Genomic DNA, 27,855 nt, shown 5'->3' on the forward strand with positions numbered 1-27,855 from the left:
CCCAGTTTACTTAGTATCTTATTGCAGCTCAGATGCTTAATCTCTGGTAATAGCTTACTAGTTACCTTTCTCTGTACCAAACTGTCCGCACATTTGAACAATGATGAGAATGATACACAGCACCCATGTGGGGTCAACCCTGTGCTCTACACAAGTTCAATATCAACCCTGGTCTTATGTGCTTTCCCTCTGGTTATATACCAGAAGATCTTGTTTGTCATTGTTACCGCATACCTGCACTAATAGTCATAATGAGCTAACCACCAGTACCCCTAGATCCTGCCAGCTGTGCCCAGTGTATAGTCAGCAGTAAGTGCATGCAGATGAAGCAGATGTACTTGCTACACAAGGTTCTGCTATGGAAATCTCGTGGTCCTGTGGTATAGACAGCCACACGAGTAGCATCATGAATGGTGTGGGCCTCTACCTCAATATTGGGATTTGGAAATGGGTAAGGGCCAGGGCAGATGGGCATGGAGAAGTTACACTCCACCATGTTTCACCATGGGCAGAGCAGGACCTCTGGAATCTCTCAGCTCATGTTTTTATCAAGCCATTAAATATCTGCCTGTTTTATACTTGTTCCATATATCCTTCCCTTGCTTGTGGGGTTGGAGATGGGCTGGTTAAAGCCATAAAAACAAATGTTGGGCAGATGAGGTGAACAGACAACCTCCCTGTATAGGAGATTAAGTATATCTTCAAACTTATTGCTCTCTCTCACATGGTTTATTGCCTTCTTCCTTCAGTCACCAGGACAGTTTATTAATCAACAGGGTCGTAGTATGTGCAGATAAAAGACACCAAAAAAATTTGCCTTGTGGATTTTGCATGAAATGTTAAGTTGAAGCCCTATTTGCCAGTTCTGGTGAATATAAAAGTTTCCATGCCTCTATTCAAAGAAGAGTAGTCAATTTCTTTGTGCACTCATTTCTCAACATACACCACAAAATCTTCCACTCCTTTAAATGGGAAAGCTAACCCAACCTGCTTGAGACACTCCAACCTAAAAAATGCCCAACTAAGAAATGACTAACCTTATCTCAACCAGAACTGGCAGACTGAGCGGCAGATGAATTTGAGTGACAGAGATTTGAATGGCAGTCATCACTGGAGATGAAACCGGTGCCAGTTACTTACTTTACCACTTGGCTTCTGTCCTAATTGTTTTTATCTATATTTAGACTTGCAGTCACTTAGTCCCACTTTTGTGTTTGTTTTAAGTGAAACATTTTGCACAATGTCCCGATTCATTCAGTGAGAATAATTATACAAATCAGTTTATTATACATTTAACAATAACAAGAAAGGTTTCCTAATCAACAGTTACACCCATTTTAAGATTATTGCATTTTCATTGGTACACAGCAAGCGATCTGTTTCAAATCAGAATTCATCCCAAACTGGCATTAGCTGTTCTTTTTATTTTGCAGGTTTGTGCTACATTCTTTGTGCAGTCAGAAGGCATGTGTGCAATTGTGCCAGTGCATGTGTTAATGAGGATGAAACTTACTTGTAATGAGAAAGCAGCAACTTTCTTACTCATTATGACATTCTTCCTCCATGAGGCTCCAAGGGTAATAAAGTATTGAATATGTACCTTTGGATTTTATCTGACATTTCTTACAAGCTATTTACCCAATTGTGCTTTGTTGTAACATTAGTTAGCAATATAATTTGCAGTCCTCTACGTCTTTCTACTGCTGGGTAATACTGAACTTTTAATGTGGCACATTACACTACAAGCAGTAGAAAGAAATGGGCTGTGATTCCTTTTTGTAAAAAAAAAAGTGAAATGTCTGTTTTCTTGTCAGCATTGAGCCACTTACAAAGTGGAAGAAATTTTCTTTTTGGAAATGTGCAACTCCTGAGCATGTGATTTCATGGGGTGGGGGGGAGGGGTTTAAAGGAAAGTCTGTGATTGCTATAATCTCTCACATTCTCAGGACATTCCACATTGCTTCATAAACCATTATTTACTTTTTGAGGGGTGTTTGTTGTCTTTACTGACAAATTATGCAGCTAACTGATGCATAGCAAGCTCCCATGAACAGCAATGAGATAAAGGGGCAATTTAATCAGTTTTGAAGGTTTTGGTGAAGAGAGGTGATGGGAAATGCTCTGCTCTTCTTCATAAAAGTGTTGTGGGATCATTTACCTTCACCTGAACAGGTGTTTTAATGCCTCATCTGAAAGACAGTACCTTGAAATTGCAGCACTCCCTCAGTGCTGCACTTTAGTGCCTGCCTCAATTATGTGCTCAAGTCTCTGGAGTATAACTTGAACCCAGGATCATCTGATTCAGAGGGGAGAGGGCTTGTATTGAATGCAACTGGCATGTGCATTACATGAAAGGAGGTGGTGTAAAAGTAACAGACAATCATAATGCCTTTGTAATTATATTGCTTCAATGCCTCTCTAGCAGCCTGTGAGATAGTTGATATATTATTAATCCAGCTGTGGATCATGCATTTTACAGTGGAAAATGACTCAAGGGGGTGCCATTAGCCCACAACTTATTGAGCAGGCTCTGCAAATTTGGATGATTTCTACAATGGCCTGTTACAAAGGCTATTTGTAGGGTGAAGGAGAGTGTCCTCCCCTCAATTATGCAAAAGACAGGACAAGCTCAGGAGTATATGATGGAGATGGTAAGCACTGTTTCAAGCAATAGACGTGAATGTGAGGTATGATCAGTAAGTTCGCAGATGACACGAAAATTGGTGGTGTTGTAAATAGTGAGGTGGAAATCCATATATATTACAGTGAGATATAGATGGGCCGGTAAGATGGGCAGAGCAGTGGCAAATGGAATTTAATCCTGAAAAGTGTGAGGTAATGCATTTTGGGAGGACTAACAAGGCAAGGGAATATACAATGGATGGTAGGACCCTAGGAAGTACAGAAGGTCAGAGGGATCTTGGTGTACTTTTCCATAGATCACTGAAGACAGCAGCACAGGTAGATAAGGTGGTTAGGAAAGCATATGGGATACTTGCCTTTATTAGCCGAGGCATAGCATATAAGAGCAGGGAGGTTATGATGGAGCTATATAACATACTAGTTAGACCACAGCTGGAGTACTGTGTACAGTTCTGGTCACCACACTGTAGGAAGGATGTGATTGCACTGGAGAGGGTGCAGAGGAGATTCACCAGGATGTTGCCTGGGCTGGAGCATTTCAGCTATGAAGAGAGACTGAAAAGGCTAGGGTTGTTTTCCTTAGAGCAGAGAAGGCTGAGGGGGGGACATGATTGAGGTGTACAAGATTATGAGGGGCATTGATAGGTTAGATAGGAAGAAACGTTTTCCCTTAGCAGAGGGGTCAATAACCAAGGGGCATAGATTTAGGGTAAGGGGCAGGAAGTTTTGGGGGGAATTTGAAGAAGCATTTTTTCACCCAGAGGGTGGTTGGAATCTGGAACGCACTGCTTGAAGAGATGGTGGAGGCAGGAACCCTCACAACATCAAAGAAGTATTTAGATGAGCACTTGAAACGCCATGGCATACACGGCTACGGGCCAAGTACAGGAATATTGGATTAGAATAGTTGAGTGCTGTATGGCCGGCACAGACACGATGGGCCGAAGGGCCTGTTTCTGTGCTGTATAACTGTATGACTCTATGACACTAAAGGACCTGGGCGGAAGTGAGAAAGAAACCAAACAACTTAAAAGAAGAGCACCATCAGTGTGCTCAACCCTTGCACTAAAGCAGTAGCTCTGAATGCATATGCATGCGTTGGAAAGTTGGTAGTAAAAAGTACTGTGCAAAAAACTGCAGTACAGGCACTGAAACATTAATGCAAACGTCGCATTTCAGTGAAAACAACGTACTTATGCAAATTATATCATACATTCCATCAAAGAATAATAAATGTAATAAAGAAAACAATTCCCTGGGCTAGATCACCAAGTCTCAACCATCAGTGTTTCTATGTTTAAAGACAAAAATCAAACATAGTCCCAGGGCATAAAAGCAAAACACTGCTGATGCTGGAAATCTGAAATAAAAACAAGAAATGCTTGAAATACTCAACAGGTCTGGCAGCATCTGTGCAGAGAGAAGCAGAGTTAACGTTTCAGGTTAGAGACCCTTCTTCAGAACTGACAAATATTAGAAATGTAAAAAGTTTTAAGCAAGTAAAGCAGGGGTGGGGCAAGAGATAACAAAGGTGAAGGTGTTGATAGGACAGGGTCACAGAGAATAAATGACCAGAAGGTCATGGAACAAAGGCGAACGGTATGTTAATGGTGTGCTGAAAGACAAAGTGTTAGTATAGAGAGGGTGTGAATGACTGTAAAGCACAGAGCACTCCAAGCACAAACATAAAAAAACACATTAAAAAGAAACAAAACAATAGGTAAGCACAGTGGAAACAAACTGAAAAACCTAAAATAAAATAACCAAATAAAAAAGGAAAAAGAAAAAAATAACTAAGCATAAAAAGGGTAACCCGTCATGCTCTGAAATTTTTGAACTGAATGTTCAGTCCGGCAGGCTGTCGTGTGCCTAATTGGTAAATGAGGTGCTGTCCCTCGAGCTTGCGTTGATGTTCACTGGAACACTGCAGCAATCCCAGGACAGAGATGTGAGCATGAGAGCAGGGGGGTTGTGTTGAAATGGCCAGCAACCGGAAGCTCGGGGTCATGCTTACGGACTGAGCGGAGATGTTCCGCAAAGCGGTCACCCAATCTGCGTTTGGTCTCCCCAATGTAGAGGAGACCACACTATGAGCAGCGAATACAGTATACTAAATTGAAAGAAGTACAAGTAAATCACTGCTTCACCTGATAGGAGTGTTTGGGGCCTTGGATAGTGAGGAGAGAGGAGGTAAATGGGCAGGTATTACACCTCCGGCGATTGCAGGATATTTGCTGCTCACTAATTCCATAATTTCAGAGCATGACGGGTCCCCCTTTTTATGCTTAGTTATTTTTTCTTTTTCCTTTTTTATTTGGTTATTTTATTTTAGGTTTTTCAGTTTGTTTAATTTGTTTCCACTGTGCTTACCCACTGTTTTTTTTAAAATGTGTTTTTTTATGTTGTGCTTGGAGTGCTCTGTGCTGTACAGTCATTCACACCCTCTCTGTACTAACGCTTTGTCTTTCAGCACACCATTAACATACCGTTCGCCTTTGTTCCATGACCTTCTGGTCAGTTATTCTCTGTGACCCTGTCCTATTAACACCTTCTCTTTTGTTATCTCTTGCCCCACCCCTGCTTTACGTGCTTAAAACCTTTTACATTTCTAATATTTGTCAGTTCTGAAGAAGGGTTACTGACCTGAAACATTAACTCTGCTTCTCTCTGCACAGATGCTGCCAGACCTGCTGAGTATTTCCAGCATTTCTTGTTTTTATTATAGTCCAGGGGCATAGTTGGTGGGCTTCCCCACTATGAACACACTGATGCCATATGAGCAAACTGCTGCCAATGTATCCAGGAGGGAGAGTTTGGAAAGCAGGTGGAAATTGGAGGATTTCACTGAATTGGTATGCATTGTAATCTTCAGATATTCTATGATTTGTGCAATATATGACATGAATGTGTCAACACACATGGTGATTATGCTCAAGCACATTAAGTTCATAATCAGAGTACAGTGCCATATGGGAAAATTTGCTTATTTACTTATAGTATACCATCACAGAGCAAGGAGAATATGGTTACCCTCCATCTGAAGGTGAAAAGCCATGCTTGAAATGATCACCACCACAGATACATACTTTTAGAAGAAGTCAATGATAATCCAGGAGGAATAACAGGGTGAGACACCAAACAATGGTGGAGAAAGTGTAGCAATGGTAGGTAGGTGAGTGCCTCTCTGGAATTGTGGGGGATATAGACTTCAGTGGACCAACATGGAAAATGATCTGGCACCCAATATACTGCCATCTCCCAAATAAATGATATCTTGGAGCTACAGATTTCACTGCCATTTATCATTGGGTAAGCGCCAAGATCAACCTCACTTGGAGAATGGCTACCAGCAGCTGTAAGGAATGAACTGCAAGAACCCAGAGGCACCTACACTGCCCATGCTCACACAGATGTATGAGCACAGCAAGCAAATATACTCCAAGGATGGCATGCATGGAATAATGTCAGTGCAGCTGGTTGGTACTCATGTCAGTGGCAGTCCTGTGCCATTACATAATCCTGCACTGGTAATACTTCGCAAAGTAAGGGGCCACAGAGATTTCAGGGAAGAAGACTACTGACAATGGTGGACCTTTTATGTCTTTTGCAGCTCACCAGCTGGTAATACAGCTACCCACTAGTGCTACTTATACAACTAACAGAGCATCTAGGAGCAGTAAAGCACAGGCACATCCAAAACAGAAAAGTTCATCGCACAAAAGAGGCAAATACATCGTAAAGCATGTACAGCTACCACTGTGCAATGGTGTACAATTCAGTCACTTTTACTGTTTTGCAGTCAGCAATTTATTCATTACAGAGAAAAGAGATTAGAACTTTTTCAAAAGGCAAATAACTGGCTCTTGAGATCACCCCTGTCGGTGTCTGGGTTAACCCCGTGGTATTAATTAGAGCAATAGATAGTAACCTTTACTGCCACTGGCAGGTGTCATTTAGCCTGTTCAAAGAATAATCTAAAATGATAAATTAACATCCTGATTGGGATTGAATGCTTGCAACAAAATGCCTAGCAAGTAAAAAGAGTTTCTCAAAGAACAGTCAGTTTTAAATCATTTAGATAGCGGAGTCTGGCCCACTGGTATACCTGATCCACAGATAAAATTCCAATCCCAATCTCCAGAGGTCTGATTTCAAACCTGCTATTTTTAGCTAGATTATGTCTCTCTAAGGAGTTAACATCACTTCTGACAAAAAAGCCTTAACTACTGAAATCTGAACAGTTTCTTTTTGTATTTTTTGTAGAGTTCGATGGTAAATAGCAATAGAAATAGTTTTTGATAGTAGCAGGGCCCACCCAGGTCACTGCATGTCTGCCACCTCTGCTAATACACAGACTCGTCCTAAAACAATTACTTGGCACAGACTTACCCCTGGTGGCTCCCTGCAGAGTATTTCTGTGACTTTTTCCTTCCTGATGTTGAGCTGAAGCCACACTGGACAAGTCCTTATGAGTTTATCCAGGATACTGATTCCTGAAAGTGGTAATGGCGGCGAAGGGACAATAGCTGTGAGAGGTTGTCCGCATTCATCATTTTCATCTAGCAGTGGGCTGAATGGACACAAAATGTAAGTTTGCTGCATCGTGTAGAAGAGAGAATTTCTGTGACTATGGTATCAGCCACATCAGCACTAACACAATGTTGACAATTAGATCCTTTGACACATTAGCATGAGTGAAGTCAGACGTTGCAAAATTGAAGCTGCAGTTTAATGCAAGAATGTGTGAAATGCATTCGGAAAAAACTGCTGGGATAGTAAGCCAATTCATTTTTTTAAAGCTAGCAATAATAAGTCTGTTATATGTTAAACTACATACCCTGGCATGTCTCCAGTTTCCAATTCTTGTCCAGATGTTCTCTTCATCATCGCTTCCCCCGATCAGCTCTGCTCTGCAGACCCATTTAAGAAGCACTCTGACTTAAGCACTCTAGTTTCCAAACTATGCAAGGGCTCCACATTTTGTGAAAAGAATAACGTATTCTGCCTCTCAGCCAGAAAGATGGCGTTGGATTATGCAGCCTTTAAACAGTAATAGACGCAGAAGTACAGGAAGGCGTGAGCTGTGGGTTCTCTTTCATTGACTTCCTGTGTTCTGTGAACAAATGGGGGATCTCAGGAAGAGGCAGCTCTAAGTGGTCAAGCTTTCAGTATTACTAACTCAAGCTTTCCTGGCTCAGAATATTTCACAAAAAGTGGGCGGAGCACTGATTTCATCTGGCAACATTTGGAGCCAAATCTACTTTAAATCTGACAATATCATGCCAAATCAAAATTAAGCAAATGTGTTATTTTTTGCAGATGTGGCCACATTGCTAAGACTATTCTAATGCCATTACACATGCTGAGAAAGTCTTTAAGGCTGAGTAAGCCCTCCTATCCATACCTCCTCCCCCTCCCCACCCCCACCCTCACACACATACTCACACAGAGTCATTTTCCTAAATAAGACCAGACAGAGTCCAAAATTCTGGCACATACCAATCAAAATTAGGAAGTCTGTAAAGTTTCGAAACTGTTTAATTTGATCAGCAAATTAGCAAACAGAACTGCATCAGCCATTTTCATGAGAACAAACCCAAACAAATTTTGGATGATTAGACAAAAGGTTTTCAAAACATACAAGAAGATAACATAATTGGCTGCAAAGTGTACTGAGCCGAAAGGATGTGACAGACGGTAGCAATCTGGGATTTTCCTTAAAAAAAAAAGTTCAGGTCTTATGGCATCTTGTGTGAGGGAGTCTCGTATCCTTTACATAAACAGCTTGAGGGAACATCTGTTTACAGGGGTAGGATAAATCTGTGCAAGAGGAATCTCAGTCTTACCTTTTTTGCTTTTTAAACCTTAGCAGCTTGGACTAAAACAAAACCACTTGTTCTAAGTATTTTCTCTCCAAAATATCAGATCACAGTACAGCCCCTTATCACTGTATTTTTTAAATCATGAAATGAATGAACACTGATTTATTTTTATTTTTTTCTTCACTGTGTGCAAAGTTAAGATTAAAATTCAAAGAGCATATTGTTAGCAACAGACTTCTAATTGATTTTTGACAGTAAGTGCAAATTTAAGTTGCAGAAGTATCCTTCTTTCTGTCTAGGGGTAAAATTAGTATAGACCTCAGGAGAAATCACTAGCTGAAACTATGCTTTCAGAACAAATGTAAGTCAATTCATGGTAAATTATGACTCCTGCTCCACGTTGTCTGCGATTGTCATCATCTCTAAGATCACTCACTCCTTACCTGTGTCATATGCATGGGCAGACGGTGATGAAACTGTGAGAAAAGGGGGTCGATTTTCAGCATGCTGCCTGGGCATGAATCTGAGGTTGTAGTTCAGACAACTGTTATAGAAACCAGCAGAAATCAATGGAAATGAAAATCGGGCACTTCCTATGTAGGGCATCTGATCTGCTTTGCCAGCTTCACATCCAGAGGGCGAGTTGAAAATCTATCCAGAGAAAAATCCGGCTGACAAGCGAGACAAATAATCTGTCCCTGGTGTTTAAAAAAAACCTTTCAAATGATCAACACCTCTTTTTTCAGGTAATATTGGTTTTAGTTAAAGTTCTGTTTTTACAGCAATGGGACGCACACTCGAGTTGAAAAGAGGAAATGTGAACTTTACACAATGTTGGTATCTTTTAATTTTGGGCGTCCATTGTCTCATTAGTCTACGACAGGTGAGCAGCCCACGAGTTCTCCAGCATGGATGGGTAGCTCGCCATTGGTAATGGTTGTGGAGGAGTGGCAGGGATTTCAGGTAGTCCCGGCATCATTTGAAGGAGAGACTTTTTTTCCTTAAAGTGAGCTCTGCAGGTTGGGAGGTGAAACTGAAAGTCCACTATGGCACAGGCAAAGGCACTAAGATTGACGAATGTGGAGGTCCTGAAAGAGCAAGTGTCGGCATACAGGGACATCCTCTTCCCCTCCAGCAAGAATCGAGTCCCAAGACAGAGACTGCAGCATACCTAAAGGGAGATCTCAGAGCAAGTAAACACTGACAGCCTCTTCCACAGGGCATGTGGCAATGCAGTAAAAAGTTCAATGACAGGACATGTTCAGCTAAGGGAAGAAATATTTCTCGTGATGTCGCCTTCTCTGCACCATAACTTGTCACAGCACTTTAGATCACGCCCTCTCCCCAAGAGCAATCCCATCCTCCTCTCCACCTGCTTATACCCTATTGAGCAATGGAAATTAAGCCTAGCCTCTTCCTGGTTTCAGCTGCATATTCAGTAGCTGCTGTTACTCCCACAGCTGCACGCGTAGCACATCACTGTCACCTGGTTGCAGAGAGAAAGCTCAGACCTTTTCTTGTATTTGCCAGTAAATGTCACCCTCCCGCTACATTCCTGCCCAGTGACACCTCCTCATCCTGTGCACTGCCTGCCACTCACACGTCAGCATGCCTCACACAAATTCACAAGCTATACACGGAGCCACACACTAATAACTTACCCTTCTTCCTGCCAGTCTCAACACCTGCAGGAGGATGGACAGCTTCCATTTCTATGGAGCAAGAAGCCCTGGTGATTGTAGGCACCGGGGACGGTGGGCTGTGAGGATAGGAGCAGCAGAGTCTCTTCCTTTTTCTTGTTTCTTCTGTCTGTCCTTAGTGTGCAAGGATCTGGGCAACTTGGCACTCCTCCTGTTTGAGCTTCCTTAACCTAGTACTTGCTAACCATTGTTCGCAGGCTCCTGTGCAAATTCAGCCTCTGCCATAGAAGAAGGCAAGCCAAGCCAGCCTCGCCAGCCTGCAGCTTCACTCACTTTAATAAGCACCAGTATGGAGATCAGCACTCCTGGTGGGACAGACAGTGGGTGGGGCACCAGTATGGAGATCAGCACTCCTGGTGGGACAGACAGTGGGTGGGGTGGGGGGTGGTGGTGGGGATGGTCAGCACCAGGGTAAGTTCACATCACAAGTGAGCAGCAGCTAGGAGTGGTGGAAAGAACAGCAGCCAGAGAACAGGCCCAGGTCCAGACACTCAGAGGACAGAGCTGAAGACTTCAGCACCCCTGCATTACGAGCAGTACCTTAGAAATGACCGAGCAAATAGTGGATGCATTGCACAACCTACCACTGAGCTGCTGTATCTTGACTGAGAGCATGGGGAAGAATATCTTGAGCAGGTATAGTGGACTGGTGCAAGGTCTGCAGTCTACCATGGATTGTGTGGTTTCCTCTGTGAAAGCTGCAACAGGGCCTGCAATGCAAGATCCCTGGTCAGCAGCTCTGAACGAAGGTCAAACCCTTGAAGTGTGCCATATATGGACTGATGTCCTTGCCTTCTAAGCACATGTAAGTGAATAATCCCTTTGCCTGCACAGAATGCATCCAAGCTTACATTTCTTTACAGGAAAAGCCTTTCTCCAACATGCACCACCATCCCCTGCCACCCCGCACCCCCCACCCACTTCAGGTTCTCACAATGGAGCAGCTGCAGAACTATCCACTGAGGGTGTGGATGCACAATGTCAATGTTGCTGCTGTAGCTCATTGCAGGATCTTTTCACCCTCCACTCACGCTCTCTGCATTGTCCGATCAAAGATGACCTCAGTGCTGTCTTTGACCGCTCCTCAACCTATTGTGTAGAATTGTATAAGTATCTATGACCTGAGTTTACCTGCAACAAATATGAATTATTCTCGTCCTTGTTTTCAATTCCCTCTGTAGGGCATGAGAATCCCTTGCAATGAATCACTTAGGTTCGGAGCTGTTCTCTGGAAGTAACAGGAATGAGTGACTCAATACCAAATGATGTGTTAAAGCAACAATTTTTATTAAGTAATTATTAAACAATTATTATTGATAAAAATAAGAAGGAAAGATAACTTTATTAAAAAGAAAGGAAGGAAAAGTATAGAAAGACAACAATCTTATAGCACAACTGCTATAACCCCAAATTAGTCTGTTCAAGACAGCTCCCTAAAACAGTACTGTTCCCCCTTGGTACATACATCACCAAGTCTCCAGAGAACCTTGCACGGGGGTGGACTCTCCAGCCAGTCACTCCGTTGACGTCCCTTCTTCTGCAGTCTTCAGTGATTGACTAGTCCGGCTGCAGCCCCGAACGTTGGATGTTGTGCCTCTTTAAGTCCAATTTCCATTCCAGCTTTCCGAGGCTTCCATCAGACTTTCTCAAAACAAGAGTCAGACAATCATGAATCCTTATTGAATTCTTCTCACAGGCACCACAAAGATGCCCAGGCTGTTTACACATCCTTTGATGGTGTCTCTCACCTGCTATCAATTAGGTTATACTGCCTATCAATTAAACTCCATCTTCTGACTCCACATCATAGTGGACTACCCCATGTGCAAGGTTATCCATTGTTCAAGGGTCATTGCATACCGTAAGAACTGACTTCTGTTCAAACAATGGGAAACAACTAATATTTTTAAGAAGAGAAAAACCGTAGTTTAGACAACACAACAGCTGCAAACATGGCCTGCTTTGATCAGCATGAAAACAAATGGAAGGAGTTCCTGGGAAAACCGAGTTCACAGTTAATAATATTATGACTGATTACCATTGATTACATAATTGATTAATTACTTGACTTAATAAGAGCACAATCACACTTAGTTTAAATCAATGTCTACATTGCTGCCTGGTGTCAATCTTTAAAAATTCAATGCGAGTTTAATACAAGTTTTTTTTAAATCAAAAGCAAAGCAAAAGCAAAATGCAAAACTATATAAGTACAAAACGTAGTGGCTGCAGACCTGAGACCTGCACCTCCATGGCCTCATCCGTTCCTATCTCTGTAACCTCCTCCAGCCCTACAATGCTCGGAGATCTCTGCACTCCTCCAATTCTGGCCTCTTGTGCATCCCTGATCCGCGATTGGCAGGCATGCCTTCAGCTGCCTGGACCCTACGCTCTGGAATTCCCTCAGTAAACCTCTCCACTTCTCTACCTTGAAGACGCTTCTTCTAACTTTCCTCTTTGACCAAGCTTTTGGTCACTAGTCCTAATATCTGTTTTTGTGTGGCCTGGTGTCAAATTTGTTTGGTAATGCTCCTGTGAAGCGCTTTGGGATGTTTTATTACATTAAAGGTGCTAGGGAAATGCAAGTTGTTATTGGGTACTACAAAACATACTGGGCTAAAATTTGGATCACTACCATTATTGAGCATGGTTCACAATTAACCCGCACCCAGTCCTGTTGACGCAGCAGCATGCAAATTTCATGCTGCCTCCTCAGTTGACTGATTCTGGCATTCAGTAGAGCGTGACCCAAACTGCTGGCTACCTAAATGCTCAACAGGAGGCCTAGCAGCCAGTGAGGTTAGCACGTGTTTCAGCTTGCCTGCACCTCTTAAAGGCAACCTGCCACCACGTGCTGATCCTAACCCTATATTAGTCTCGAAGGTATGCGCAATGTCTGTATCTCAGCTGCTGGGCTGTCAGCGTCAGGGCCTCTTCATCAGTGCTGTGCTGTTGCTCTCTTTCCTCCTCTTGGGCTGCTGTGGCTGGGCAGGCAGCAGCTTTTGGGTGTCTGTTAGCAGGTACTTAGAAGGGGAAGGTTGGTGTTTGCAAAGTTGGGTGGGGTGGAAAGCAAGAGGTCCATGGTCACACCATCAGCAGCCTGCTCATCATGCCAGATAGCAGATTGATGGGTGTTAATTGTATATTAATTGTGTTTAATTGTATGCAGGTGGTGGGCATTAACTGGGTATTTACTTGAGCCCCTACAAATAGATAGACTAAAACTGTGGATGTTTGGATATAGGAGGTGTATGCTTGGAATGTATAACCCTGAAATACATATGAAAGTATGGAAAGATGAGCTTCAGTTTTATCCTTTATCAACTGGCTTTCTGCATTACAACACTGGGAGCTGAGAAGGGGCAGAAGTCAGGAAAGTGTGTCATCCTTAATGTTCTCAGTGCTGTTGAATGCTATGGGCTTTGTTGCAGATGGCCTTTGATGTGGCTAACCATCTCCTTTGTGGTGCTAAGTAGATGCAGGTATCCTTGTCCCCTGCAGGTTCTGTTCTACTCCCTTCTAGTGTGGGTCACCTTGTCCTGTAAGAGAGAGGGAAGAATGTCAGTGGTTGTGTATCAATGTGTTTGGGTTTTGTGCCTCCCATGGATGAATAGCTGGGGGTTTGTGGATGCAGCGAGAGATAGGTGTTGGGATAGCAGTGTTGGTAGATCTGACTGTTAGGTGTAAGTCCTGATATCAGGGAGTGTTGCTGGCTAAGTGAGGGTGTGGTACATTGAGCAGCATGAGAAACTGGTGATGTGATGGACAGGAGATGTCATGTGAAGATGCATTTACTGGCCTTGACTTATTTGTGAGGTCATTAGATTTCCTGTGGCACTGCTGCCAGGTCATTGGTTCCAGTCTTCCTGGCCCTCTGCTCTGACTTCCTTCTGAGGGTAGTCTTTGAGGGTCTCCTGGCCCCCCACCCCCATGGAACCATGGCACTGTGCTGCTGATCACCTGCACAACTAATCCCTCCTTCTGCCCTGTTCACTTTTTGGCATAATTTAAATTGCAGCAATATTGTTCAGTGCATCTTCCCTTTAAGAGGGACAGCCTGTCTTTAAGAACAGCAGGCTGGCTGCACCAAGTATTTTGTGAACAATGCTACTGGGCTCCTCTGCTGTGTACAGAGGCAGCTGGCAGTGTTGAAGTAAGAAGCAGAGTGAGATTGACAGCAAAATTAAAAATCACAGTAATCAGACTTGCCATTTTTTTTAAAAAAAAAGCAACCTGACAAATCTCAAGCAACAAAATAGTGAGTGGTTTTCTAAGTTTGTTTCCATAAGTGGGATAAACACTCATTAGTTTATCTTATGTCTGAGTGTTCACTGTACAATCAGTGTTTCCATGGTGTCATGTGAGGTGACTCAGTGGGGGGGAATATTAAACCCCAAGGTTGAATGAGTTTGGGGGTGGATGGAAAAGTGAAAATTTTAAAATTCTCAGACCTGACCCCAACCCGCCCACTTCCAGGGTTAATGGAGGTGGGTTGGAGAGTGGGTGAGCAACCAGCTCTCAGGACACAGGCTGGTCACTAAAATATTCAGATTTTTACTGGGTTTTTAATTAAACACATGGAGGCTGGAATTTCCCTGGATCCAGGAATCTGTGCAGATGGAAGGAGACAAGAAAGTCAGATTGGCTGACAAAGGAATTAAAACAATACAATCAGGAACTAGATTATTGAATGTCTCTCTTAAATGATGGGTTATATTTTTACCTTGTATTGTGACTGAATTGAGACGTCGCTCGAAGATACTTAGCAGTTGGCAGGAAAAAAGACAGAAGTGCAAGGAGAGAGCCAACTGTGTAACAGCCCCGACAACCAATTTTTTCTGCAGCACCTGTGGAAGAGTCTGTCACTCTAGAATTGACCTTTATAGCCACTCCAGGCACTGCTCCATAAACCACTGACCACCTCCAAACGCTTACCCATTGTCTCCCGAGACAAGGAGGCCAAAGAAGAAGAAGATTGTGACTGACTCCACTGGGGAGCTTGAAGTAGAGGACAAGACAACTCGTTTATATCTCCAGAGGCAGGTCTTGCCAAATTGAGTTATTTCATTTACGCGTGAGGGATATGGTGAATAATCTCCCAAATATACAGAAGTTTTGCAGATAATGACTGAGCTAGTGAAAGTACTTATCTCTGTGACTGAACAGCAATTTAAAAATGATTCCAAATTTTACTTTGAAATGCAAATGCTGGTCTTGAGTGCAATGTTGTGACTAAACGTGTTTGCATTTCATCGCATAATGCAGAGTAGGTGAGCATTTTTGCATTTTTCAAGATTATTAGGTCCAATTCCCAAGCCACAAAGAGAAGCAGATCCCTCTTGTCAGATTGGGAGGGGTTGGAGGAATTGATTTTCCCCTCGTATTAGGAAATATCAGTTGATGATCAGTCCATGCTCCATATGAACTGGCCGAGACCAGGAATTTGCCTTCTGGGGAATGACAGAATGTGAATTCACCTCTATCATCCATGACAAATCAAGCTAAATTACTGCTAACATCATTCTATGTAGTATATATTTGTGGAGCTAAATGTCTTCAACAGCCAAGTCTCAGACTATAAATACACATTGTGCCACTGAAAAAAATTAATAATATGGCCAAAACATTGCTGAAGGGACAGTGAAATGAAAGTAGATCCTGTTGTGATGATGCTGGCAGAATGGTCACAATGTTATGAGAGACAGTTAAAATTTACTCCGATGTGAGCAAAGGCTACACCATGGTTGGATTGTAGTGTGTTGTGGTTAACTTCATGCATTTGTTATAGCTTTACAAACTTGGCCAACAGGTTATAGGTGCTGGTAGACTTGGACTGGGTGGGCAAGGCCAGCATTTATTGCCCATCCTGAACTGCTCTTGTGAAGGTAGAGTCACTGCAATCCTTATGGCGCAGGTACACCCACAGTGCTATTAAGAAGGGAGTTCCAGGATTTTGACCCAGCAACTGTGAAGGAACGGCGATATATTTCCAAGTCAGGATGCTGTGTGGCTTGGGGAACTTGCAGATGATGGCATTCCATGCACCTGCTGTTTCCATGTTGTAATTTCTGTGTTAAGTGTTTACTCTCACAGATATGTCTACCTGTTGCCAATAAGCTCACCATTTGCAAATAAAGAAAACATAAATGAAATAAATCAGCTTAAAATTCTGTGTTAAAATATTAAAATAAAATAAGTATCAGATGTTTTCAAAATGTAACCTTGATAGTAAAATATGCATTCCATTCAATGGGGCCATAGCCTGTGGAAACTGGACCCAAGTTCAATTGGTGTTTTGCTTCTCTTAGCTATGTCTGTTTAGTGCTGCCTTTGTAGTATGATGATGGTGGAAAATGTGATGTAGTGCTACTCTACAATTACCACCTCAGTTCAATATGCCTGTCCTTATTTGAGTGGTCCCTTCCAGCAGAAGCAACACCAGAAAATTATTACAGGTGGCGGGGATCTGGCAAAACAGTACCCACTCAATTTTCTACACACACTCACCTGAGTAACCTAATAAAACCAACATAACTTGACTGGGAAATTATGCATGTCTTGTATAAGAGTTGTTGATCCATTGCATCTGAATCATATTAAAATATATTATATCATTAGAATTGGTTTTCGTACAGGTTAATCTGATGGTGCTATCTCACATTTAATAACCTACTTGATACTTGCAAGATCATTAAATATGTGTGTTAATTGTATTTTATTGTTGCTATTTACCAGAGGGCATTATTTCATTCGCGTTTGACCCTTAACTGCTGTATTCTTGTCATTGTTTTTCATTATTTTAAGTTTGAATAGTCAAAATCATGAAGGGTTGTGATAGAATAAATAAGGAGAATCTGTTTCCAGTGGCAGAAGGGTCAGTAACCAGGGAACACAGATTAAAAGTTATTGGCAAAAGAACCAGAGGTGAGATGAGAATTTGTTTCATGGTGCGAGTTGTTCAGATCTGGAATGCACTGCCTGAACGACTGGTGGAAGTTGATTTAATAATAACTTTCAAAAAGGAATCCGATAAATACATAAAGAGGAACATTTTTCAGGTCTATGGGGAAAGGGGAATGGGACTAATTGGATAGCTCTTTCAAAGAGCTGGCGTAGACATGATGTGCCAAATGGCCTCCTTAAGAACAGAAGAACTAAAAACAGGAGTAGGCCATACGGCTCCTAGAGCCTGATCCGCCGTTCAGTAAGATCATGGCTGATCTTTGACCTCAATTCAACTTTCCCACCTGATATCCATAATCCCTTGATTCCCATTGAGTGCAAAAACCTATCGATCTCAGTCTTGAATATGCTCAATAACTGAACATCCACAGCCCTCTGGGGCAGAGAATTCCAAAGATTCAAACCCTCCGAGTGAAAAAGTTTCTCAACTCAGTTCTAAATGGCTGACCCCTCACCCTGAAACTCCCTAGCCAGGGGAAACAGCCTCTCAGCTGTCAAGCCCTCTCAGAATCTTATAGGTCACATTCTTGTAAACCTGAGAGTATAGGCCATTCTATTTAATCTCTCCTCATAGGGCAAACTCTTACCTCAGGAATCAACCTAGTGAACATTCATTGCATCTCCTGTAAGGCAAGCATATCCTTTCCTAAGTAAGGAGACCAAAACTGTACACAGTACTCCAGGTGTGGTCTCACCAAACCCCTGAGCAATCACAGAAAGACTTCTTTACTCTTGTACTCCAGCCCTCTTGCAATAACAGCCAACATAATATTTGCCTTACTAATTGCTTGCTGTATCTTCATATTAACTTTCTGTGTTTTGTGCACGAGAACACCCAAATCCCTCTGAACACCAACACTTGATCGTCTCTCACCTTTTAAAATATTGTTTTTAGTCACTTGGTAATGCAGAACTTGAGTATTGGTTGGCAGGTTGATTCTATTGGTTGAGGCATTGCCATGGGGAATGCACCAAGGAACTGTTGTCCCCCCTCACTTTTGTTTAATTCAAAAAAGGTGCAAAGCCTGGACATGTTCCTATTGCCTGCAGAGGACAGGTCCCTGCATATGAATATATGCAGCTTCTAGCAAGTATAAGTGAGCCACATTGTGAGCCCATCTTAAGTTGGTTGTTAATGTAATTCTGAGCACAATTGGGATTGTTCAGAAAGTGCTGTCCAATTGCAGAATCACATTAGACACTATCAATAAGCAGGTCGCATATAGTCTTCACGAAGATGAAGGAATCCTTCACTGTGTATGTGGAAAATTTGAGCAACAGGTGAAGCTAGCCATTTCATGCTGCTAGAATGCAGCAGCAACACGAGTGGTATTTTCCACTAACAGGATGGTGCCGTCAAGCCAAAGGATGTTCTGCCGACCACACAAATGAGTAATGTGGTATATATGAATTTCAGTGCCAATGCAATGCTAGGTACATAGGCTGTACATCACAATGACTGGCAGATCGTATCAAACAGCACATCCCTTCGGCTGTTTACAATAGGCAGAATACTGACTCAACCAGCCCGTATTTGCAAAACCCAGAACACAATGTCTAACGTTAGATGTGATTTCACGTTTGGACAGCACTTGCTGAACACAAGAAATAGGAGCAAGAATAGACCATATGGCCCATCGAGCCTGCTCTGCCATTCAGTACAATCATGGCTGATCTTAGGCTTCAACTCCACTTTCCCATCTGATTGTCATATCCCTTGATTCCCCAAGAGACCAAAAATCTGTCTAACCCAGCTTTAAATGTATTCAACGATGGAGCATCCACAACCCTCTGGGGTAGAGAATTCCAAAGATTCACAACCCTTTGAGTGAAGTAATTTCTCCTCATCTCAGTCCTAAATGATTGGCCCCTTATCCTGAGACTGTGTCCCCGTGTTCGAGATTCCTCGACAAGTGGAAACAATCTCTCAGTGTCTACCCTGTAAAGCTACTCAGAAGCTTGTATGTTTCAATGAGATCCCCTCTCATTCTTCTAAACTCCAGAGAATATAGGCCTAATTTACTCAGCCTCTCATCATAGGAAACCCCCTCATCGCAGGTACCAATTCAGTGAACCATTGCTGTATGCCTCCAATGCAAGTATAGCCTTTCTTAAATGTGGAGACCAAAACTGAACACAGTAATCCAGATGTGGTCTTACCAAAACCCTGTACAATTCTAGCAAGACTTCTCTATTCCTGTACTCCAATCCCCTTGCAATAAATGGCAAGATGCCATTTGCCTTCCTAATTGTTTGTTGTACCTGCATGCTAACTTTCTGCATTCCTTGTACAATCATGCCCAAGTCGCTTTGAACATCAACACTTATAAGTTTCACACCTTTTAAAAAATATTCTGCTCTTCTATTCTTGTGACCAAAGTGAATTACTTCACACTTCACTATATTATACTCCATCTGCCATTTTGTTGACTGCTCACTTAACCTGTCTATATCTCTTTGCAGGCTTTCTGTGTCTTCCCCACAGCTTACCTTTCCACCGACCTTTGTATCATCAGCAAACTTAGATACATTACTCTCGTCTCTTCATCTAAGTCATTAATATAGATTGTAAATAGCTGATGCCCCAGCACTGATCTTGGCGGCACTCCACTATTCACTGCCTGCCAACTTGAAAATGCACTGTTTATGCCCACTCTTTGCTTCCTGCCTGTTAACCAATCCTGTATCCATGCTAATATATTACCCCCAATTCGATGAGCCCTTATCTTGCCTATTAACCTTTTGTGCGGCATATTATCAAATGCCTTTTGGAAATCCAGGTATACTACATCTACTGGTTCCCCTCTTATCTAACCTACTAGTTACATCCTCAAAAAAACTCTAATCAATTTGTCAAATAGGATTTCCCTTTAGTAAAACCATGTTGACTTGTTCCAGTCATACTGTGCTTTTCTAAGTGCATTGTTAAGACTTCCTTAATAATAGATTCCAGCATTTTGCCAATGATTGATGTTAGGCTAACTGGCCTGTAGCTCACTGTTTTCTCTCTCCCTTCTTTCTTGAAAAGCAGTGTAACATTTGCCAACTTCCAACCTTCTGAACAATCCTGAGTGTGCTAAGAATTACCTTACTAACCAATTTAAGATTATCAATCAGGATTGCAATGTGGCTCACTTAAGCTTGTTAAAAGCTACATTTATTCATGCACAGGGACCTGTCCTCTGCAGGCAAAAGGAACATGTCCAGGCTTTGCACCTTTTTTGAATTAAACGAAAGTGTGGGGGGGACAATAGTTCCCTGGTGCATTCTCCATGGCAATGCCTCGACCAATCAGAAATGACTTGCCAACTAATGCACCCTTTTCTCATGCAGTATAAATTGTTGCTCCCTTTGAAATTAGTCATTCTTGCATCAGTCCTGATGAGTGCAAGACAAAAAGTTTCGACAGCATGTCTCTTCTTTCAGCAGTATTGTTTTTCTATTCTTTCTACCTTCTGCATTTATTCTGTTTAAATTTGGTTATTACCATGGGCCACCTGTCATCTCATGGCCTGGATGTCTGTATAGTCTAAGAATCTATTAGGCCATGCCCGCTTTGGCTTATCGTTCTCTCACCGACCTTCTCTCCTTCCTTGTTTTGAAAGCACTGGGCATTGCCATGATGCCCTGGTTGAGATCAGAATATGGCTGTATGTAGAATCAAGTGCCAATCCCATAACACTTTGTGAACTTGTGCATTGATTCACCAATGGATTACATGTGTATCCCAACCTTGTATTCTAAGACAGAAACAGTTCAGTTGTTTTGATACACAGTCATATTAATAGTCTTTATTTAAAGATGCACATTATGTTACATGTCAAATATTGTTTAAGGATTTATATATCAACGTACATTTGCTTGATAGTGAATTTTTTGTAGGTTGCTGTGGATACAACATAATGTGTCATCATTCTGTTCTACCCATCAGTCATGGCAAGATAATACATTCAAATAATTACACTTTTTATATAATATAATCTCAGTTTATACACAGGAACTCACATCAAGTGGCATTCACAGTGTATTAGGTCGCATTCATTCTACAATTTTCTAGATATGCATTTGAATAAATATTTATTGCATGACTATTACAATTCACACAAGATATTGCCATTTTTATAAGAGAATATATAGATTAAGATAGAAATCTAAACTTGATAGCTAGAGATTAGCTCTAAACTTTACACAAGTTCTGTGAAAGCAGCTGATCACGAAGCAGAGTAACACATTGTGTTCCCATCCTAGGATCAGGCCTATGCTTTTCCATTCCTTTTGGACCCTTTCAGATTAGTGAAAGATAAATGTAACAGAACTAAGTAAAGCACCTCATTAATCCCCAAAGCGCTTCACATCCAATAAATACACTCGTTACTGTTATGTAGGAAAATGTAGCACACTGCAATATCCCACAAACAGCAAATGCGATGAATAACTAGTGAATCTGATATGGTTGAGGGGTAATGTTGGCTGCGACACCTCCCTATTCTTCCTCAGCTACAGCAGTGGGATTGCTTACACCCGCCTGGACTGGCAGACGGATCTTCAATTTAATGCTGATTTTCCTGATCCTGCACCAAGGTTATTGGATCAGTGCTGCAAATATAGGAAAATTGTGCAAGTCAAAATGTGTATGCCGTCAAGGAATCTGTCTGATTTTGATCTATTTGATGGGCCCAGGGGATCCAATAGACCAGGAAAACCCACCTTAATGCCTCATCCAAAAAATGACTTTCTGAGCAAGGAAGCACTATATCAGAATGTCAACCAAGATATGTAGTCAAGTCCTTCTAGCACAGAGGCAACCATGCAACCAACTGAGCCTAATAACTAGAAATTGCAGTGATCTTTCTATTCAATAGAAAGGGTGATCTCTGAAGAAACATTGGCTGCAAAATGTTCTCAAACATTGAAGACTTGTGTCTTCAACAGCTATATAAATGTGCCTTTAAATGGGCACTGTCTTCAAGAAAAGAGTATTTGGGAAAAAAATTTTGTTTGAAAGGCAGGAAAACCAGAAGAAGCCGTGAATCACTTTCAACACATCAACATCATGTGAAAGAGACGTGATCTGACATGGGGTCTTCGGTTCATGTTTCCAAATGGTGGGAAGTATATGTCTCTGCAATCTCCAATTTTATTTCATTGTTTTTCAATGAAAATTTGTCAAATAAAAATTTTGTTGAGACAAATATTTGATCTTGCTATAATTCCATAACAGTAGCAGCATCAATACTAGTCTGAACTCAACTTCCCCTGTGGACTGTCACCTATAATAATCATAAAAAATTCAAATAAAGGCCTGTACAAAGTTACAAGGATTGTTATAATGACAGCCTTAAAAACAGCGTGGATCTAAAATAGGAAACTGATTATGGGCACTAATATGATGGCATCATGTGACAATGAGTAATTAATGTTCATTTTTCAACTTTAATGAAACTTTCAGTATCCAATTTCAACAACACAAGTGTTGAAGCTTATAAAAGAAATTGCTTTGCATCCCATCATATCTTATTTAAAAATAAATCAGAAGATGTGTAAGACAAACAACTTATCTTAGACCACAATTTATAACTAACTGGACATTTCTTTCATCTTATATTTCAGAGCTGGCTCCTATGAATCTAAGCCACCAGAGATTTTAGCTTAGACTAGAGAAAAGGATAGTATATAAAATAGTCCTCTTTGATGGAGATCTGTTATTTTAGATGTCTGGTCTCACTCAAGATGTTTTGAATGTTTTTTAAGCATACAGTTTTTAGGAATCAGAATGAAGCTCCTCTCGTTTATATCTGAGATAGCACTTTGAGTCAGTCTAAACAAACTGCTGTGAACTGGGACACAACTAGATTTTTGAAGCTTCTGATGGACAGAGTACTGTTTGATTCAGAGTTTAATGTGAGAGACAGGGCATTATCTGATTCAATCTAAGGGACAAGGTGCTATCTGATTCAACATCCACTCTGAGGAACAGGGGGGAATTTTCTGATTCACTGTGAGGGATAGGGAACTGTATGATTCAGATTTTACTGTGAAGGATTGGCTACTATCTGATTCAGAGGGGGTGGGAGAAGTTGCAATTCTGATTTTTTAAAGTCATTATAGCAAGTGTTGAACAGAGGACTGTAGTGTTTATATCAACATTTTTGTGCAAGATAAGAAAGATAAACCCAGCAGTTACGATTGAGACATCGGCAGACAGAGAACACTGGTGTCATAAAGGTAACAGGATCATCTATATCCTTAGTAAAAACATATATGGTATATATAAAAAAACCTACTAGTTTGATTTTACTTGAGTCATTCTTTTAATGAAAAGTTGGATAATTTCAAGTTATATTCAATACTTCCATTACACACCAGAATATTGTAGGCCATACATGGAGGATAATGGAAGAGGTTGACCTGAATAAGACAATATGCAACATATGCTAAATGAAAAACAAAAGATGCTTGAAATCTGAAACAATAACAGAAGGTCCTGGAGACACTCGGCAGGCCTGATAGCATCTGTTGAGAGAACATAAGTTGACATCTCAGGGACTCTTCTTCAGTACATAACGTCTTGTACTTGGGTATGATTGGCTTTGGAAATTTCAGCATCAGTTCAGTGCAGAATACATGAATTGTTTAAAAATATCTAACAAAATACCCACTATCCTTTATAACAAGCTTTTAATAAACTCTCCTTTACAGACTGTAGTCAAAATATCAGCAGCAAATACAGTAAGAGCACATGCCAGAAAAATATTATTTTCTCTTACCACTCCTGATCCTATTTCAACAATATATTCATTAGCTTGTTTTACAACAGATCCTTAATTATAATGCTCCATTAATTATAAAACTTTACATTTTTGAGAACACTCAAAAATGTAATAATGTAACCTTGAATGTTAATTTATGGAAAGAAGTACCATTTATTTTGCAGCTTCCATTAAAATGAAATGTTATTCCCACCCTTCTCACCTAGTGTCCCTACAACTTGTCACTGATTTGTCAGTTGTCCATAAAGTGGTGTCATCTGGAAAAATAATTTCAGATAGTTTGATTTTCAACAATGCAAAGCTGATTAAGACAATCAGCGGTATTTATATAAAAAGTTGCCACTCGCGTGTTTACACTGTCTCTCTCACTCAACCTCCTATTCTTGGTTGTGCTTTTGATTTCTTGGTACTTTTTATGCACTTTCCTGTTGCTGTAAAAACCCCAACTGGTTTACTAAGGTCCTTCAGGGTAAAGGATCTGCCCTCTCTACCTGGTATGTCCTACATGTGGCACCAGTTCCCATGTAGTTGATTCTTAATTCCTCAAGGACAACAAGAGATGGGCAATTAATACTGATTTGCCAGTGTCACCCCTATCCCAAGTACAAATAATTAAGAAAAACTTTCTGTTTTTAAAACTCTGTTTTCAATACATTACATAAATATTTGAGGAATCCACTGTACAACAATTGTGACAGAATGGATGGAATGTGCCTGATGAGCCAAATTTCTCACTCCAGACTTTCATTTTGATTACAAGGTGCTTGTTGGAGGAGTGCATTGATGAAAGTGTTTCTCGGTCTGGGTTTGCTTGCATTGGGAGTGATATTGGTTTCAAGGGTTGAAGCAATTTGCTTTCTCTTGGTCTTTAGAACTCAGCTGAATCAGACAGTCAGGGAGCACAACCTCCTTATGATCCTGTAGGTTGAGGTGCTGTGCTATCCTGGTCCATCTGTGAGTTTTTCACTGTTATTGATTCATTTCCGATTCTGTGCTGGTTCAGTTTTGTCCTCCTGAGGGATTGTTTGGATGCTGAAGGGTGGGATGGGAGAGCATTGGTGATGAATGAATCCCAGGTGCATTGGTGCTTGTGTTTCGTTCTTTAAACTTTAATTTATTTTCTCCTCTTCCTGCCAGGGTGGCCCCAGCATATATAGCCACATTCACCATTTCTGACTGTGATGTGTGTGAGAATCACCCAGGATGATCCTTCCTCTGATTTTCTCCTGCTAATTGTAGGGCACTGGGCAGCACTCACTACCTCACTTTGATAGCATGGTCGAGAATAGGTATTCACCATAAGGGCAATCATGAGGTCTGAAACCATATCTTACCATCCCGTGCCACCATGCTACCCTTCATTTACCTATCACCAAACCAGTCAATACTATCACTTGAATGTATCCTATCTCAACAATTATTTATCAGGCAGTGAGCTCACAAGCTGTAACTTGAGATGTCCACCTTTTCATCCCACTAGCGATTGACAACCTCTTATGTAAATCCTGAACAGCATTTTTACAAAGTAATGCAGAAAGTTGAAATAAAAACAGGAAGTGCTGGAAATATTCAAGAGGTCTGGCAGCATCTGTGGAGAGAGAAACAGAGTTAACATTTTAGGTCGATGACTTTTCATCAGAATTGAGAAAAGTTAGAAATGTAGTAGGTTTTGAGCAAGTGAAAGCATGGAGGGTGAGAAGAAGAACAAAAGGAAAGGTCTATGATAGGATGGAGGATAGGAGAGATTAAATAACAAATGTGTTCCTGGTGCAAGGACAAAGGGAGTGGTAACAGGACAAGTGAAAAAACAAAATATGTGTCTAGAGGAGGTGTGAATGGCAGGATTCTGAATAGCTGCTGAGTGAAAACAAAGGAAACAAGAGAGAACAGAGAGGAAACACAAAACAAACAAGCAAAGAAAAAGGAATCAAAATGGGGGCAGAGGTTACAATCTAAAATTGTTGAACTCATTGAGTCCAGAAGGCTGTAAAGTGTCCAGTCGAAAGGTGAGGTGGTGTTCCTTGAGCTTATGCTGAGCTTCATTGGAGCACTGCAGGAGGTCAAGGACAGAAAGATCAGAGTGGGAGCAAGGTGGAAATTAAAATGGCAGGTGACTGGAAGCTTGGGGTCATGCTTGTGGAGTGAATGGAGGTGATCCTTAAAACGGTCACACAGTGTGCTGTTGGTGTCCCCGTGTAGAGGACACCACATTGGGAGCACAAATTCAGTATACTAAATTGAAAGAAGTACAAATAAATCGCTGTTTCATTTGGAAGGATTGTTTGGGGTTTTGGATGGTGAGAAGGGAGGAGATAAAAGGGAAGATGTTGCATCTTCTGTGCTTGCATGGAAAGGTGCCGTGAGAAGGGAAGGGAAGGGGGTGTTAGGGGGTGATTGAGGAGTGGACCAGGGTGTCGCGGAGGGAACTGTCCCTTCGGAATGCTGACAGGGGAGGGGAGGGGAAGATGTGTTTGGTGGTGGCATCATGCTGGAGCTGGTGGAAATGGCAGAGGATGATCCATTAAATATGGAGGCTGGTGGGGTGGTAGATGAAGAAAAGGGGAATGATATCATGGTTCTGGGAGGGAGGGGAAGGGGTGAGAGCAGAAGTGCATGAAATAGAACAGACACGGCCGAGGGCCCTGTCATCCACAATGGAGGGGAATCCTCGGTCGAGGAAAAAAGAAGACGTATCAGAAGGGGTAGTATGGAAGGTTGCATCATCAGAACAGATGCAATGGAGATGGAGAAACTGGGAGGATGCACAGGAGATAGGGTACGAGGAAGTGTAGTCGAGGTAGCTGTGGGAGTCAGTGGTTATATCGAATATTGGTTGACGGCTATCCCCAGAAATGGAGACAGAAGTCAAGGAGGGAAGGGAAGAGTTAGAGATAGACCCATGTGAAGGCAAGAGAAGGGTGGAAATTGGAAGGAAAGTTGATGAAATTTTCCCGTTCAACGCAAGAGCAGGAAACGGCACCGATACAGTCATCAATGTACTGGAACAAGAGGTGGGGGAGGGAACTTGAGTAAGAATGGCAAAAAGTATGTTCCACATATCCCACAAAAAGGTAAATATAGCTAGGACCAATGTGATAGCCATAGCATCACCTTTTATTTGGCATAAGTGAGTGGTCCTATTACATTTTTAACCTTTCCCAGTTCTGATGAAAGATCACAGACCTGAAACGGTAACTCTGTTTCTCTCTCCACAGATGCTGACTGACCTGCTAAGTATTTCCAGCATTTACTGTTTTTATTTCAGATTTCCAGCATCTGCCATATTTCGCTTTTGTACAGAAAGTTGAAAACTGGAAATTCCTTTTGCTGGAATTTTCTCTCCTGAAGGCACAGGTTCATGCTGTGGTTCAATATCATGGGTGTGAGAAGCTCTTCATTACCTAGCCATTCGTCTAGGCTGACTGCAGACAGCAAGCCTGTGGGCTTTAGTTCACCATGGGAGGGCATCATAGCTGAGATGGAAACACCCACATAAATGTACTTTGCAACAAGGGCCAGTGGATAGTCATCAGGTGAGGGGGCCATGAATGAGTTACCTCTTCAAAGTGGAGGAATTAAACACTAACTGTAGCTGCCCAACTGAAATCAAGCAACTCAACACAGACTAGGAATCGAACCTGGGACCTTCCTGATCTCTATAGGTCCGAACCAGAGCAGGCAGTGCATTTACCCATTTCAATTATTATGGCAATCCTCTCAGGTTAACATTATGGGCTGAATTTTACCAGCCATTTGGGGACAGGTTGGGAGGTGGGCAGGGTGGCAAAATGGCACAGGAAGGCAGCAGGTGGCATGCTCATTGTTTTCCCACTGCCATGCCATTTTGCCAGCAGTGGGAAAGGTGGCAGATGACCTGCCTACCTGGAGCCCAACTGAGCCACTGAAGTGGCCTCCTGGCAGGCTCTGAGGTGGGTGGAGGGCACAGACCCTCCTTTT

At 41.8% G+C, this 27,855-nt stretch overlaps 1 protein-coding gene across 1 annotated transcript in view; it reads right to left on the reverse strand.

Annotated features, from left to right (window-relative positions):
• rin3 (Ras and Rab interactor 3) overlaps positions 1-7,792 on the reverse strand; it is a 129,013-nt gene extending 121,221 nt beyond the window's left edge. The window contains exons 1-2 of the mRNA XM_068038760.1: positions 7,481-7,792; positions 7,033-7,213 (exon numbers count right to left, since the gene is read on the reverse strand). Of these exons, the coding sequence (XP_067894861.1) occupies positions 7,033-7,213; positions 7,481-7,530 (231 nt within the window). The 5' untranslated portion in view covers positions 7,531-7,792. The remainder of the gene's footprint in view (positions 1-7,032; positions 7,214-7,480) is intronic.
• Positions 7,793-27,855: the final 20,063 nt, after the last annotated feature.

This window comes from Heterodontus francisci, chromosome 9 (assembly GCF_036365525.1).
Source record: "Heterodontus francisci isolate sHetFra1 chromosome 9, sHetFra1.hap1, whole genome shotgun sequence".
Classification (NCBI taxonomy): Eukaryota; Metazoa; Chordata; class Chondrichthyes; order Heterodontiformes; family Heterodontidae; genus Heterodontus; species Heterodontus francisci.